This window comes from Denticeps clupeoides, chromosome 10, assembly GCF_900700375.1.
Source record: "Denticeps clupeoides chromosome 10, fDenClu1.1, whole genome shotgun sequence".
Lineage (NCBI taxonomy): Eukaryota > Metazoa > Chordata > Actinopteri > Clupeiformes > Denticipitidae > Denticeps > Denticeps clupeoides.
This window is the reverse complement of record NC_041716.1, coordinates 4540847-4554017: the sequence shown is the minus strand read 5'-3', so window position 1 is coordinate 4554017 and position 13171 is coordinate 4540847. Positions and strand designations below refer to the sequence as shown.

At 50.5% G+C, this 13171-nt stretch overlaps 1 protein-coding gene across 1 annotated transcript; it reads right to left on the bottom strand.

Annotated features, from left to right (window-relative positions):
- Window positions 1-737: 737 nt before the first annotated feature.
- Window positions 738-3156, bottom strand: pim1 (Pim-1 proto-oncogene, serine/threonine kinase). Its single transcript, XM_028993641.1, has 6 exons — window positions 2745-3156; window positions 2488-2594; window positions 2281-2331; window positions 1800-2166; window positions 1243-1419; window positions 738-1115 (listed from the first exon to the last, which is right to left on the bottom strand). Exons 1-6 carry the CDS (start codon window positions 2824-2826, stop codon window positions 931-933), a joined length of 969 nt encoding a protein of 322 aa, XP_028849474.1. The 5' UTR covers window positions 2827-3156; the 3' UTR covers window positions 738-930.
- Window positions 3157-13171: the final 10015 nt, after the last annotated feature.

Below are 13171 nucleotides of genomic sequence, written 5' to 3'. Positions count from 1 at the left end.
AAGAGTGGATAACGTAGTTTTTCTTGTTGTCGTCAGTACTGTAATTGCATTGCTGTGTGCATACGTGACTAAGTGAGACGCTGCGAGAGAGCGGAGATCGGATGAGGGGAAAAAAGGCGAGGTAAGTCCGTTCTAAGTTGCACAGGTTACATGAGGTCATCTGGTTACTATAGAGTTAAGTGAGGTGTGGCACAAGTCCGTACGCTTGCTGTGTCACTGAAGATGAAAGAAAGAAAAACCTTTATATATATAAAAAAAAAAAGTCTGGTTACAAAAAAAAGGGGGTGGTACTATGACTATAATTTTAAATTCAAGTATTCAAGTTATTAAAAAAAAAAAAAAAAAAATTATAATTATTGTGTAGAAGGCACTAAAGATTAGTTCCACTCTCTGCTCTCTCTCTCTGAGGACACCCTCCACCAAGGAAGGGGCGCAGAGCGCTGCAGCTGGTTGCTCAGAAAACTCACTAGCATTTGATCTTGGTCCATTATGGAATACGTACGTACTGTAGCCGGTACGAGGAGCTAGTCTTCTGCAGCCTTTTTAAAAGGCCGAAGGGACGCGCCCAGTCTTACAGTGCCCAATTCAGTAGTGACAGGGACGTTTGGTTCTGACAGACACCGCAGCCGAGGGCAGCATGAACAGGTGGAAAACGATTAAATAACATTAATTATGATTTATAAAAAAAAAAAAAAAAAAAAAAAAAAAAAAAAAAAAAAAAAAAAAAAAAACACGCTCTGGAAGATTAACTTCCAGCCACCTTGTTTCCGCCTGGCATGACCCACCTATACACAGCTGCCATTTATACATATAGTTTTATATGTCTTAACCATTCACTTTCCCCTCAACGCAGTCTGTTTTCTTGGTGCAGAGACAAGGCCGCGCCCATCCTGCTTCGCTGAGTCACTGTGCCGGAGCACTTGTGCACAGTCACTTGCTTCCCACATTGACCGTGGGGAAGGCCGCAGTCTCGTGACTGAGGCTGTGCAGCCGGATTTCTGTGGAGTCTGTAGGGGGCGCTGCGCTCTGCATCCACGGGTGATTAATGATGTCCTCGAAGGAGGGCCGCTCTGATGGCCTTAACGACAAGCACCACTTGATAAGCTGCTGGCACTCTGAAGTGGAAAAAAAAAAAAAAAAAAAAAAAAAAGTTGCCATGAGGACTCCTCGGCACAGGCAAACATAACAATCGGGCTATAAATACAGACTGACGTCAGCTGCTGGACAAATGTTTGTCCTCACCTGTGGAAATTCGTCTCCGGAACAGCACCTGGCCTCGGACGATCTCCTCATCCTGCTCGAACGGGATGTCCCCACACACCATGTCATACAGCAGGATGCCAAGCGACCACACCGTCGCCGATCTCCCGTGGTAGCGGTGATATTTGATCCACTCGGGGGGGCTGTACACCCTGGTGCCTATGGAGACAATAAACAAAAAAATGAACCGCCGGACGTTATTCGTGTGACAGTTTAATTTCGGGGTTGGGGTGGCAGCGTGGCGTGTGGGTATCCCGGTGCCATTTGGAGGCCGGATCATGTGTTGCTGAGCGTGACAGTGGGTGCATGTGTGAGTGTGGGAGGGAGGGCTGGTTGCCATGTGACTCTGTTTACAAACTTTGAGTTGTAACCATACCCACTCGCGCCGGAGGGGGCGCCAAACGCGCATAATAAACCACCATCATAATAAACTCGGGAACGAGATACGCCAACTTTACACAGCGGTTTAAACTGGACAAGACTGCGCCACGTTATTTTTCATTTATGATTTTTTTTTTTTTTTTTTTTATGGTGCTCACCGTCGAAATCCGTATAAACCGTGTCCTTCAGCAGCGCCCCGGAGCCGAAGTCGATGAGCTTCATCTCGCTGGTCCGCAGGTCGATCAGGATGTTCTCGTCTTTGATGTCCCTGTGCACCACGCCGCAGCTGTGGCAGTGCCGCACCGCCTCCAGCACCTGGCGGAAAAAGTTCTTGGCCAGTTCCTCGGGCAGGGCGCCCTTCTCCGTGATGAAGTCGAAAAGGTCCTTGACGTTCTCGGGCCGCTCCATGACGATGATGAAGCTGTCGGGACGCTCGAACCAGTCCAGCATCTTGATCACGCCGCGAAAGCCCGTGGCCACCTTCTTCAGAAGCACGATCTCCATCGGAACCAGCGCACCGTTGGGCTAAAAAAAATAAAGTAAAATTTTAAAAAGCCGATCATTTAAAAAAAAAAAAAAAGAAAAAAAAACAACTTTATAATAATAATTTAAAAACGACTTATAAGTAAATAACCTCACCAATTCTCCCCATTCGGTCACCCGATCCTTTGCGACATGCTTTATTGCAACCTGTCAATTTGAATAAAACGTGTATTAGAAAAAATATATATATCGGAGGGATGCAGATAGTTATCCGTGTGCATCAGTTAAATAGTGGAGATTCAAAAATATAACAAATAATTAAGAGAATTAAAAAAAAAAAAAAAAAAAAAAAAAAAAACCCACCGGCGCTCCGTCAGCAATCCTCAGCCCGGCGTAGACCGTTCCGAAGCCGCCGCTCCCCAAAACCGCGCCGACCTGGTAAACCTTCTCGAAAGGCTCCCGGTCCTTCACTGCAAACGCAATTTAAAAAGAACGAGGCGTGAACCCGATGACACGGTGACCGGGTTTAAATGTAGGGGGGGGTCCGCCGACCCCCCCGTCGCCGCCAGCGAGGAGATTAGCCCGCTAGCGCGCTAGCCGCTAACACGACGTCCTCTAACCTTGATGGACCTGGAGCTGGATCTTCGCCGGCATGTCGACGGCGGAGATGTGCGCGAAGGAGTTCAGTTTCGACAGCAGCATCCTATATCGAACGATCCGGGGCGCGGAGAGCCTCGATCCACGCGGTCACTCCCAGACGCGGGTCGAATTCCGCCGTCGAGCGCGAAATGGCAAAAAAAAGAGAAGAAGGCGCCGCCGCCGCCGCCAATCCACGTTGCCGAAATGGGGCGAATGGCGTAGAAATCCTCGCTCATCCAGCCAGGCAGGTCAGCAGCCAGCTCCTGCGGCCGAAAGCGCCGGGGTCCTCTCGGTACGCGTCGAGCAAACAAAGCCAAAATAAATAGTATCAATCTAAACGCGGTTAATTAATTAAACTCAGCAGCAAGTACGCCGTCGTGGCGCGCACACACACCGGCTTACTGGCTCGCCTAACGAGGGCAGGGCGAGATATATATCCATAGTAAGGGGCGTGGCCATGAGGGGCCGCGCGTAAACCTTAAACCCGCCCCCCCGCGGCCGCTCCGCCAATGGGCGGCGCGCAACGGTCTCCGCGGCGACGTCAATCAAGTATGAAAATAAAAGAAGATGACGCCGGCTAGACTTGACGTGGCGGGAATCAAAACGCGCCAAATAGAGGCGCCTCTTCGGGAGGAGGAGGGGGAAAGGACTGTTTTAACCGCGTGGCAGGGGAAAAGCGTGAATTTACGGCGATAGGACAACGTTCTGACGAGTTTGCAATAAAAAAAAAAATCTATTTGAAACATGTTTAGAAATGAACCGAAAGGCGATTGTGCTAAAAAAAAAAAAAAAAACAATCTACGTTAGGAGTTAGTTTAAAGGTGAAAATGGAAGTATCGGCTTTTAGCAAGATCTAAGAGTAAGATCTAATATGCACGCTGCGTGGCGGGTGAACTTGTGCGGACCTTTGACGCTTCGTTGTCGCACCGTGGACTTGCAAAGCGCTTTTATGGCCCCCAGACAATGGCGAGCGCGCCAGAGTTCAATGGAAAGTGGACGCATACCAGGCATTCCTTCAGGTTGGGTGGCCGCGATCTCACTCGTGCGCAGGATGTGGGAAACTTGAGATAAACGACGCCCTTTTACTCCACAACCAGCCCCGCCCGTGTTATTGTTTGCCTGTTGCACCCATATGCACGCTCATAATTTTGCATCTTGCAACTCCCTGGTTGAGAAACACAAGCATTCACGAGGGGGTTACGATCTTCTTTGGTGGAAATTTGAGGAGACACTTCTGAGTGACTGGAGAACATTAAGGTTGTGAGAGCGAGCGTGTGGGATACAGTTAGTACGCTCACCTGTCAAAACCCAGTATGTACATGTGGACATGGGCTAGGAATAGAACCTGGAATCAGACCATGACCATGTTTTTTTTTTTTTTCTCGATGGGTTCCCTGGGTTGTAAGAAAGGGCGGGTGGGTAATGCAGTAATGTGTTGTAATGCTTCGTACCCCACATGGCTGCGGGGTGGTTGGGGCTATGAGGTGTGAGGGTGGGGGTTGCCGGATGGGCTATGTAATGGAATTGAAGTGACAGCACTGCTTGGTGAAGATATCTGGGTGCCTGCTCAGCAGAGCTGGAGTGACAGCGACACGGTTCTCCATCTGTCAGGCAGTCGAGTCTTTTATTAGCCCCGGTCCTGACACCGCGCTGGAGCCCAACTCTCCATTACACTGTCCTGCCTCCGTCACCCCCTGCCCGCCCCCAAAAACATATGCTGCCAGGCCACTGACTCCAGCGCCCCAATATACATCTGACATTATAACAAGACAGGCTTTCTCAAGTCCATGATTTATTGCTAAATGCTGCCTGCCTGTAATTTGCACTCATTTGTGTTCCGGATCCCAAGACACCGCCCATGTGCTGCTGTAAATATTTTTGGCAAATCTGAAGGCCATTTGCAACATTGCTCTAATAATAAAAATGTTTATCAGATTGACGCCTGTTGGCAGGTTCTGTTAAAATCTGTAGTGACTGTATCTGTTTATTCCCGGTGCCAAAGAAAGGAACAGCATAATAATTATGTATGCCGATGTCCAAAGACTAACAGTTTGCATTGTGGCCACGCCCAGAACTGTAGAGCAGTGTAGTAACGTTACTCAACTGTTCCTGCAGCCCAGTTACAACATTTACCAGACGCCCTTATCCAGAGCGACTTACAATCAGTAGTTACAGGGACAGTCCCCCCCTGGAGACACTCAGGGTTAAGTGTCTTGCTCTGGGACACGATGGTAGTAAGTGGGATTTGAACCTGGGTCTTCTGGTTCATAGGCGAGTGTCTTACCCACCAGGCTACTACCACCCTAGAGTTGAGTCAAGATTTGGTCTCTGGATACTGTGACATATCGACAGAAGACCGGGGAACGTAACGTCTCCCAAATTACCCGCAGATTGATCCGTAACCCCTGCTCCGGGCGCATGTGTCCGCTCATCAATCAGGAACGATGGGCAGTCGCCGCCGCAGCTGTCCCCCCGAACACCCCACCTGCTGCGACAATTCGCCAGGAATGAGACGGAACCAGCCCGGTCTGGATGTGGTCACTGCACTCGCCGGGATCAAAGTTGACAGCCTCGGTGCCTCGAGGCACAAGACTGCAGTCACACGGCCCCCCGCCGGATAAAAATAAACGCTCCGTCATCGCTGGAATCCAAGCGTCCGTTTCAACACCTAAATGACAACAGTGGCCGTCAGGGGCTGAGAATAGTGTGGCCACCCTGACCTTTGTTTGTGCGATGGCTTCGTCACACGTGAGTGACGCACGCGGCTGCTGGGAGCGATGGCGGCACAGGTGTGTGGAAACGCCCGTCCCCCGACTTAAGGCCAACGATTACGCCGCCGTTCGGGGCTTCTGCTACCGCTCTGCTCTCAGCTCTGGAGAGACGTCCCAGGAAAGCGGCGCGAGGACTCGAGGTGGTGACCGGCGGGGGGCCGTTATAATGATCCGTCCAGCGTAATCTCGTTCGTAATTAAAAAAGAAATGTTTACCGGCCCTTTTTCTTTTAATGAGTAAAAAGCGAGTCGGGGGGCAAAAACGCATCGTGTTGTTTACAGCGGTGGGCCAAGTGGAATCAGCAGCTGTCGGGCCTATATAGAGTGTGGATGTGACACCCCCCTCCGCCACACAATTATCTGACATGCGGCTAAATTAAGGAGGGAAAGAATACTGCCGAAAAAGGAAGCGGAGATAATCAGTATTTATAGCTGAAAGGTTAGCGGTCTAAAACGGCTACTCCCAGTGTGGCCTCTCTTCAGGTAGCCTGACCCCCCAAAGGTCCCGGTTTATGAAGGTCTTGTCTGTGGACGGGGAGGAGGGGAGGGGCTTCCAGAAAGGCCTCCGGCGTACATCAAAGGGCAAGGTTGGCGGGGGGGAGGGTCGGAGGGTTTACGTGGGAAAGGGCCCACGCTGCAACTTGAGCGCACACAAGCTTGGCTTTCATGTGGGCGAAGGCAGGGTCCGGGGTCACGGGGTCACTCGCATACCTGTCCTGCAGCACCCGGGTACTTACCCCGGAAATTATCCTCACTTGTCTCAATTAGAGCGCCGCTCCCGAAAGCCTGGCTTTGTTTTACGGGGGGGTGGGGGGGTCAGGAGAGAATTAAGGGATGGAACCGTGCTTCAGCGGAAGATGCTCAGACGAGGGGGGTCAGGGGTCACCGGAGGGGGGTCCCACCAATGGCCTTTGCACCTCTGTGTTTGTTTGCCGGGCCTAACTGGCAAACAGACATGAAAGAAGCACCAGATAACACCGGCATGACAATTGTAAACAGCAGCTTGCTGAAAACGGCAAAAACTCGCGGTATACGCGTCGGCTGAGCTTCATTTGAAACCAATTCCCAGCCCTCAAGCTTTAATTCCGAGCAGATGAATACCCCCCCCCCCCCTTCTCGTGCAATTGGAAGTGTGTGTGTGGTTATTTGGGGGGTCTCAGGGGTCAGCGTGCATGTGTGTGGATGCTGCTGGTCAGCGGGGCTCCGGCTGGCGCTCCGTTATCAGCGGGCGGCACACCAGCGCCTGGCTTTTCACCAAAGGGACGCTGTTTGTCCCTCACCTACTGTAATGGTTCTGCTGGGGCAACAAATTGTCCTCTGGAATGCGATTTTTTTTGTTCGGGGCAGCCAGGAATTTGCTGAACCAGCCAGAGGGGGTGGGGTGGGGGGTGGGGGGCTCTGTCACCTTCCCACTGGCGCAGGGCGGGACCTGCGTGATGGTCGTTATGGAAAACAGCTACTTTGCTTTCGGTGTCTTGAGGAGGAAGTGTGAATGGAAGGGGCTTTTTTTTCGGCGTCTCTCTCTGTAGTTCCCATCTTGGTGTAAACACTGCGACGGTGTCGTCATCCCGGTCATTTCGCCTCATTTCCATTTTTAAACATCAACAGCACAGCTCTCCGCACTGAGATATCCGTTCCGCTTGTGAGGGGGTTTTTCCCGCCACAAACGGCCTTTCCTGGTCACTTTCGCTTCCGCCACACCAAAACAGGCCGAGTCGGTGACATCAGGCCCGCGTACTACGGCCCCGGTTCTCAGGGGATGGCTGAGAGGCTCGGGGATGCTCTCCCTGGGAAAGGAACCGGTTCTCAGCTCAGCCCGCATTCCTCCAGCTGACTCAACCCTCCTCCCGCGGCACGCGTGTACGGACACATGCTGGGCGCGCTCGCACCTCCGCGCCGCCCCGTCTTTCCCAGCACTGATGAACCAGGCCGGTGGAATGTTTACGGTGGGCCGTCCTGAAGGGGCCATGACCCCAGTGTCCGCTGTGGACCAGAAGCAAAACACGGCGGCGTCCAAAACAATGGAGGCCATCGACGGGGCGTTGCCCGGTGCATTTGTAAACGCGCGACAGACTCCGCCCTAAAATCTGACCTCAGAAAAACAAAACAGAGCTCGCTTGTCATGCCGAGATACGTTTCATCTTCGTTTTCATATTCATCGGCGTGGTAAGCGGCGCAGAGAGAAAAGATCAGAGGCGTTCCGCCCTCCCGTCTGAATTTATGGGTGTGGCCCCCCCCCCCCCCCCCCCCCCCCCCCCCCCCCCCCCCCCCCCCCCCTCCTTCCCAGATTCCGCCTTTCAGTTTCATTTCGGTGGAAAATCGATGGATTCTAAAGAAGCAAAAACAACCTTGGGACCGGGTGGAGCATGAAGGGCCGTTGTTAATTACCAAGTGGTGCCGGACTGTAAATTTTCTCAGAGGGAAATGAAAAATGAGCAAAAGGTCACTGAGTGTGTGTGTGTGTGTGTGTGCGTGTTTTTTTTTTTTTTTTTAGTAGATCATGTGGAATTCTTTTAATAGTAAATGTCAGTTTCCTCCACATGAACAGAAGCCGATATTCATCGCACCCATTGTTCCTGCGGTGGGGGGGGGGCTTTTTCCTCCTCCTTCCCCTGCTGACCACAAGCAGGGCTGTCCGACGCAAGGCAGCCGAGCACATGGGCGCCCCGCAAATCTCCGGGGCGGCTCACGTGCCGCCGCAACGCCGGCTCGGCCAGGGAGCAGGCCTCTCGGGTTGGCCCGGGCGTCTGCGCACATGCTGAAGCGGCACATGGGCACCCGCCAACGTGGCCCGTGTGAGGCAGGTCATCCAGCTGGACTCATGTTCAAAGTTTCGCGGCCCGCGTTTGGCGAACGGAAGTTGCCATAAAGGAATAAATGCAAATCATTCGAGGTCCTGGTGGCAGCAGCACAGGCGCGTAACCTTTGGAAAACAAAACCAATTCACATGGAACAAAGACGTGGGAGAGCCGGATCGGCGCTCCCGCCCATGTTTACATTCAGGGGCCGCTGACGTCAGCACCGAGGCAGGTAGTGCCCATCGCTCTGGCACTAAAACGCCGTTAAGGGAGGGAGATGGGGGGGCAATAGATCGACTGAGTGAGAGAGAGAGAGAGAGAGAGAGCGTGCAGCCGTATTTAGATCAAATATGTTGGCTGGAGGTTTCTCTCCGGTGGGGCAGCGAATGGAAACATGAGCCCGACTCGGACGTCATGGGTGAACGCCGGCCATTCCGCTCAGGCCCTCGTGTCTCTGTTAACGTTCTTCCATCACCGCAGCCCCCTCTCAGGCATGCGCAGGGTTAAACTGGGCGGCATGCATCATACCCAAAGCTATTTTTCACCGCCGAAGACTTTAAGATTTGTCTGGTGTTTACCAAAAGAAAAACTTTTCTCATCTTACGTTGCTTTTTTATGTATTAAATATTTGGGTATTATTTTCTCATCACTTTGGTGTGTCACACTTAATAAAATGACATGGTAAAGTATTCGGATTACTCTCTGAATACTCTCTGATTATCTTGCCTTATTAAGTGCAATTATGTTTAAACTGGAAGTTCCTGTTCATTCGTTGGTGATATAAGTGTTATATTTGCATAAAAGTGGTGATGGTGCCCAGAAGGTTTTAAAAGCACTTTAATGATTATAGATTGTTGGTTCACATAATGCCAGGGGTTTATCTAGCGTGTGTTATGTGGACGTATGCATTCTGCAAAATGATGTAGCCAAGGAGCACACGGTTGCATAATCTGTCCAGCCGCAATCTGCAGGCCGACCCTTGAGCTCAGGTACGTTTGCAGGTATGCATGAACTTTGTGCTTCCTCCGCTCTTTCGGCTCTCAGCATGTTTATTCAGAGTCCACATTCCAACGCCGCAGATTCCTCAGCTGAGTCAGAAGCGTTTAATGCATGTACGCACTGGACCGCCGTTGTGCAATCAGCAGGGAGGAAGACCGCACGGAACATGTCGTTTTGAATGCCCAAATGGCCTGCGTGATCGCGATGATAAGCCATTATGAATCGAATACATTTTTAAGTGGAGGCCAGGCAGTTGCAGCAGAGCGTGAAACGCTCACTTTATTTGGTTGGAAAACGTTGCGCATTTGCATGCATACGTTCCTTTGGGCGCTACTGTGTGAAATGCCATCCGTAGTTTTACAGCTCAATTAGCAAGATAGCTTCCTCCTGACAGTTTTATTTTAGCGTCAGGGTTGCTGCTCTGATCAATGGATAGCAAATGTTGCCCCTTGCTTTGCATTAACAAACTACCATGCACCCCCATTCCAATGAATTATCAGCAAATTACGTTGCATTTAACACTTTGGGCTTGAGCAAGGGGCGTGCTCGCTCATGTCACATCAAGTATGTCTGATAGGAATAAGAAAGAGGAGGAACTCACTACCCAGCACAGACCTTTTAGTTGCCATGTCATTATTTCTCACACACTGAGACCACAAACGTTAAAAACAAGACGCCTGTGGAGATGACTGACAGCTGCCATGCACGCTACTTTCTCATTCTGAACCGATTTTGTGTCAGTACACTGAAAGCTTTGCCAGATTAAAAAAATGCGGCAAATTTTCCCATTTTGTATTTTGTATTAAACTGACATTACAAAATCATGTAATGAAAATTGGGCTCAATACTTTTTCTCAAAAAGCAACGGTCCCAAACATATATATGGAATTGAAAACCACCCAATCTGGCAACGCCCTCTGCATTCAATTTCTTTTTGCCTTCACATCCAGAAACACGAATGTGTGGCTGTTCTTTAATTAATTGCTAAATGAATCTCACTTTTTAGGTAATCATACAATATAGCGCGGCCTGCATGTGAGAAACGTCATTATTCGTGGTTGTTTGATTAAAGTGCCCATCTTAAAGGTGACTCAGCGCCCACGGCCTTGCTCAGTGGCCTTCGGGTACGAAACAATGCCTCCGTGCAGGGAGCTGCCGCTCTGTCTGTTGAATATTCTTCTTAAAGACAACAAGTGATTTGACTTAACTTTGCCCCGGATTCAGCACCATTCTTTTGAAAGACACGCTCTCGTTTGGTGTTGCGTTGGTGTCAAGATCCAAAATGTTCCACACCCACCATCCAATCAGTCACACTTGTTAAAAAAAAAAAAAGGGAACTTTGACCTAGGCATAAATAACCTGTACGGCTATTAATACTTTTCTCCTTTTATGACCGGTATGGCTTGTGTCGAACGGGCCCTGAGGCTAAAAGTCAGAAGCGCCTCAGGCGCCTTGAGCCCAAATCTGGCCCAAGCTGCTGGAGCTGGGTTTTATGGCCGCCTCAAAGAAAGGTTGCAGAGGAACAGAGCGTGCTGTTGTCTTTAAAAGGGCTGCGAAGACCTTGGCTGCGGCGCTGCGGCCCCATTGAAGTCTTGTGCCTGGAGAGCGGCGCCGGCTGGTGAACGCGGTGTTCCTCCAGCCTGGTACGACGCATGCCGACAGCACCAGGCGAGATAATGTGGACCCGGGACTCTGCGTTAGATCGCGGTGTTCCATCTCGCCATCCATCAAAGCCGAGCGGCTGCATGCGGCCCGGGTCCAAGCGAGTGCATGGGTCACGAACGTGGAGGTGAACGAGTGCCGGTGGCTGGGTGTTTATTGATGTGTTGATAGCTGGTGCTGCTCCAAAATAGCATCATGTGCTCTGCAAGCATGAGGTCCATAAGCGTCGCGGTTGCACGCGTGACAGGGATTTTTTTTATTCAGGCGCACGCTCTGGAGGCCTCGAGCGTGAATGACAATCCGGTGCATTTCCCACAGTGACATCAGACCCTGCGCTACGTGACACCACACACGGAATTTAAACAAGGACATTTTTCAAACGTTCGCCGTGAAGCAGAAGGGAAAACCCGCATCCATGCTCCTTTAGGAGAATGTTGTGTCTACGCTTCCCAACCTTCCCATATCAGACAGGACGTCCTGTTTCCTCGTCCTGCATATTGTCGCTCTTAATTGCTCTCCAAATTCGGGCACGTGAAAAAACACACGGGTGCAGAGAACAGCATCCACGCGTCGAGAGGCCGTATTTCTGATCGGCACTCGTCGAGTTCAGTTTCTGACAGTCTGGAGGGAGCTCCTCCTCTGAATGATCACTCTGGCTGGCTTTGACTGTTTGGAAGAAGACGAGAGTCACGGAATAGGGGCCGTATTTTCACGCCGCTAAAGGAGACGCATGGGGCTCATTCAATGTTCACAAATGTCGCATTTTTTAGCTCAGAAATAGACAGGTAGAAGAAGAATGGACTGCAAGCTAGATTTCTATCTTGGATGGGAGGAACTAACTAACTTTTAGTAGCATGTGTAATTATTCCTGCAAAAACAAAAGATGAAGCCGATCCTTTGTATCCAATGCATGTCAGAGGACATCTCAAACCGGATCTCTGCCATAGACGTGTTGGGACCACGCCCACTACCAATTCAAGCATTCTGATTGGTAAATTAATTGGGGGTGACGTTCGTGAACACATCCAATTATAAAGCACCAGGACAATACGCCCCTTTGAACTTTTTAAATTGGGACTCGACTTGACAGCCACGGCTGCTTTATTACTTTATGCCATCTGTGTTTAACAGAGCCAGCATGCTGAAGGATTGTGAGACCCCAGTTCTGCTCAGAAGTGTCCTTTGCTCCAGCAACCCAGTTACAAAGCACAGGTGTAAAAAAAAAAAAATCTGTTCTCACTGTGTCAACCAGTATAGGGTCATCCGGGTTTGCTTGTTCTTATCTTTTCTGGGTCAGGGGTATGTGCTGCTCTTTTTTCTTTCCTTTACCTCCCCTTCCCACGTGGCTCTTTGTCAGATTCATTTTCCACTAAGCTGCTGCGAGAGAAACAGGGTCGGTGCGCTTACCCCCCCCGGGGGGGGGGGGCTGCAGGAACACAGGTATGTATTACATTAATGCAGCTGCAGGAGAACTGGGTTGATCCAGAGATGCTGCAGCCGCATACGGCCCCGGCAGAAAGGAGCACCGAGATTGGCTGACTGTCTGCTTACGCTGCAACCTTTCATCTGTAGTGAACCGCACGATATTACGAAGCTTGTAAAAAGATGAAAGCAGAGCGCATCTGCCATCGTAGGTGAAAACTGCCGAACGAAGGGACCGTCTACAAATGACTGCAGGCTCTGCGAAGCCTTTTTCAAATTTCATCCAGTTATTTCCATTCATCCAATATCTGCAAATATTACAAAGCAAGTGTCATGTGCCCGTCACAGTTGTTAGTGTTGCCAAACCAGGGACTGTCTATAAATTACAGCGAGTGTTTGCGGAGAAAGAAACACATCTAAATTTCAACCAATTATTTGGTTTATAATCTTTTTAAATGCAAATGTTCTACCACCAAACATGTCAAACCAAGCGTCAAAAGCCCATTTTCACAAATAAAAATCCCCCAGATAGCAAGCCCTGGATGAGCGCCCCCCGATCGTCACTCCCCACTCCCCTCCAATCGGCCTGGCAGGGACTGGACCTCTGACAATCGCACCATCAGGGACGGTTAGGGGCCCACGATGCGGCCACGCTCCTTTGTGCTGGACCCGGTGGGGAGTCTGCAGCCCATGTCTCTCTTTTTTTTTTTCTTCTAAGTAGCGGGGGGCTTAATTTCTCATGAATCCATGAAAGCAG

Coding starts and splice junctions, on each gene's coding strand:
- pim1 (XM_028993641.1), bottom strand. CDS start 2,826: ATGCTGCTGTCGAAACTGAACTCCTTCGCGCACATCTCCGCCGTCGAC. Junction 2,595..2,744: donor CCAGCTCCAGGTCCATCAAG/GTTAGAGGACGT, acceptor TTGCGTTTGCAG/TGAAGGACCGGGAGCCTTTC. Junction 2,167..2,280: donor TGACCGAATGGGGAGAATTG/GTGAGGTTATTT, acceptor TATTTTTTTTAG/CCCAACGGTGCGCTGGTTCC.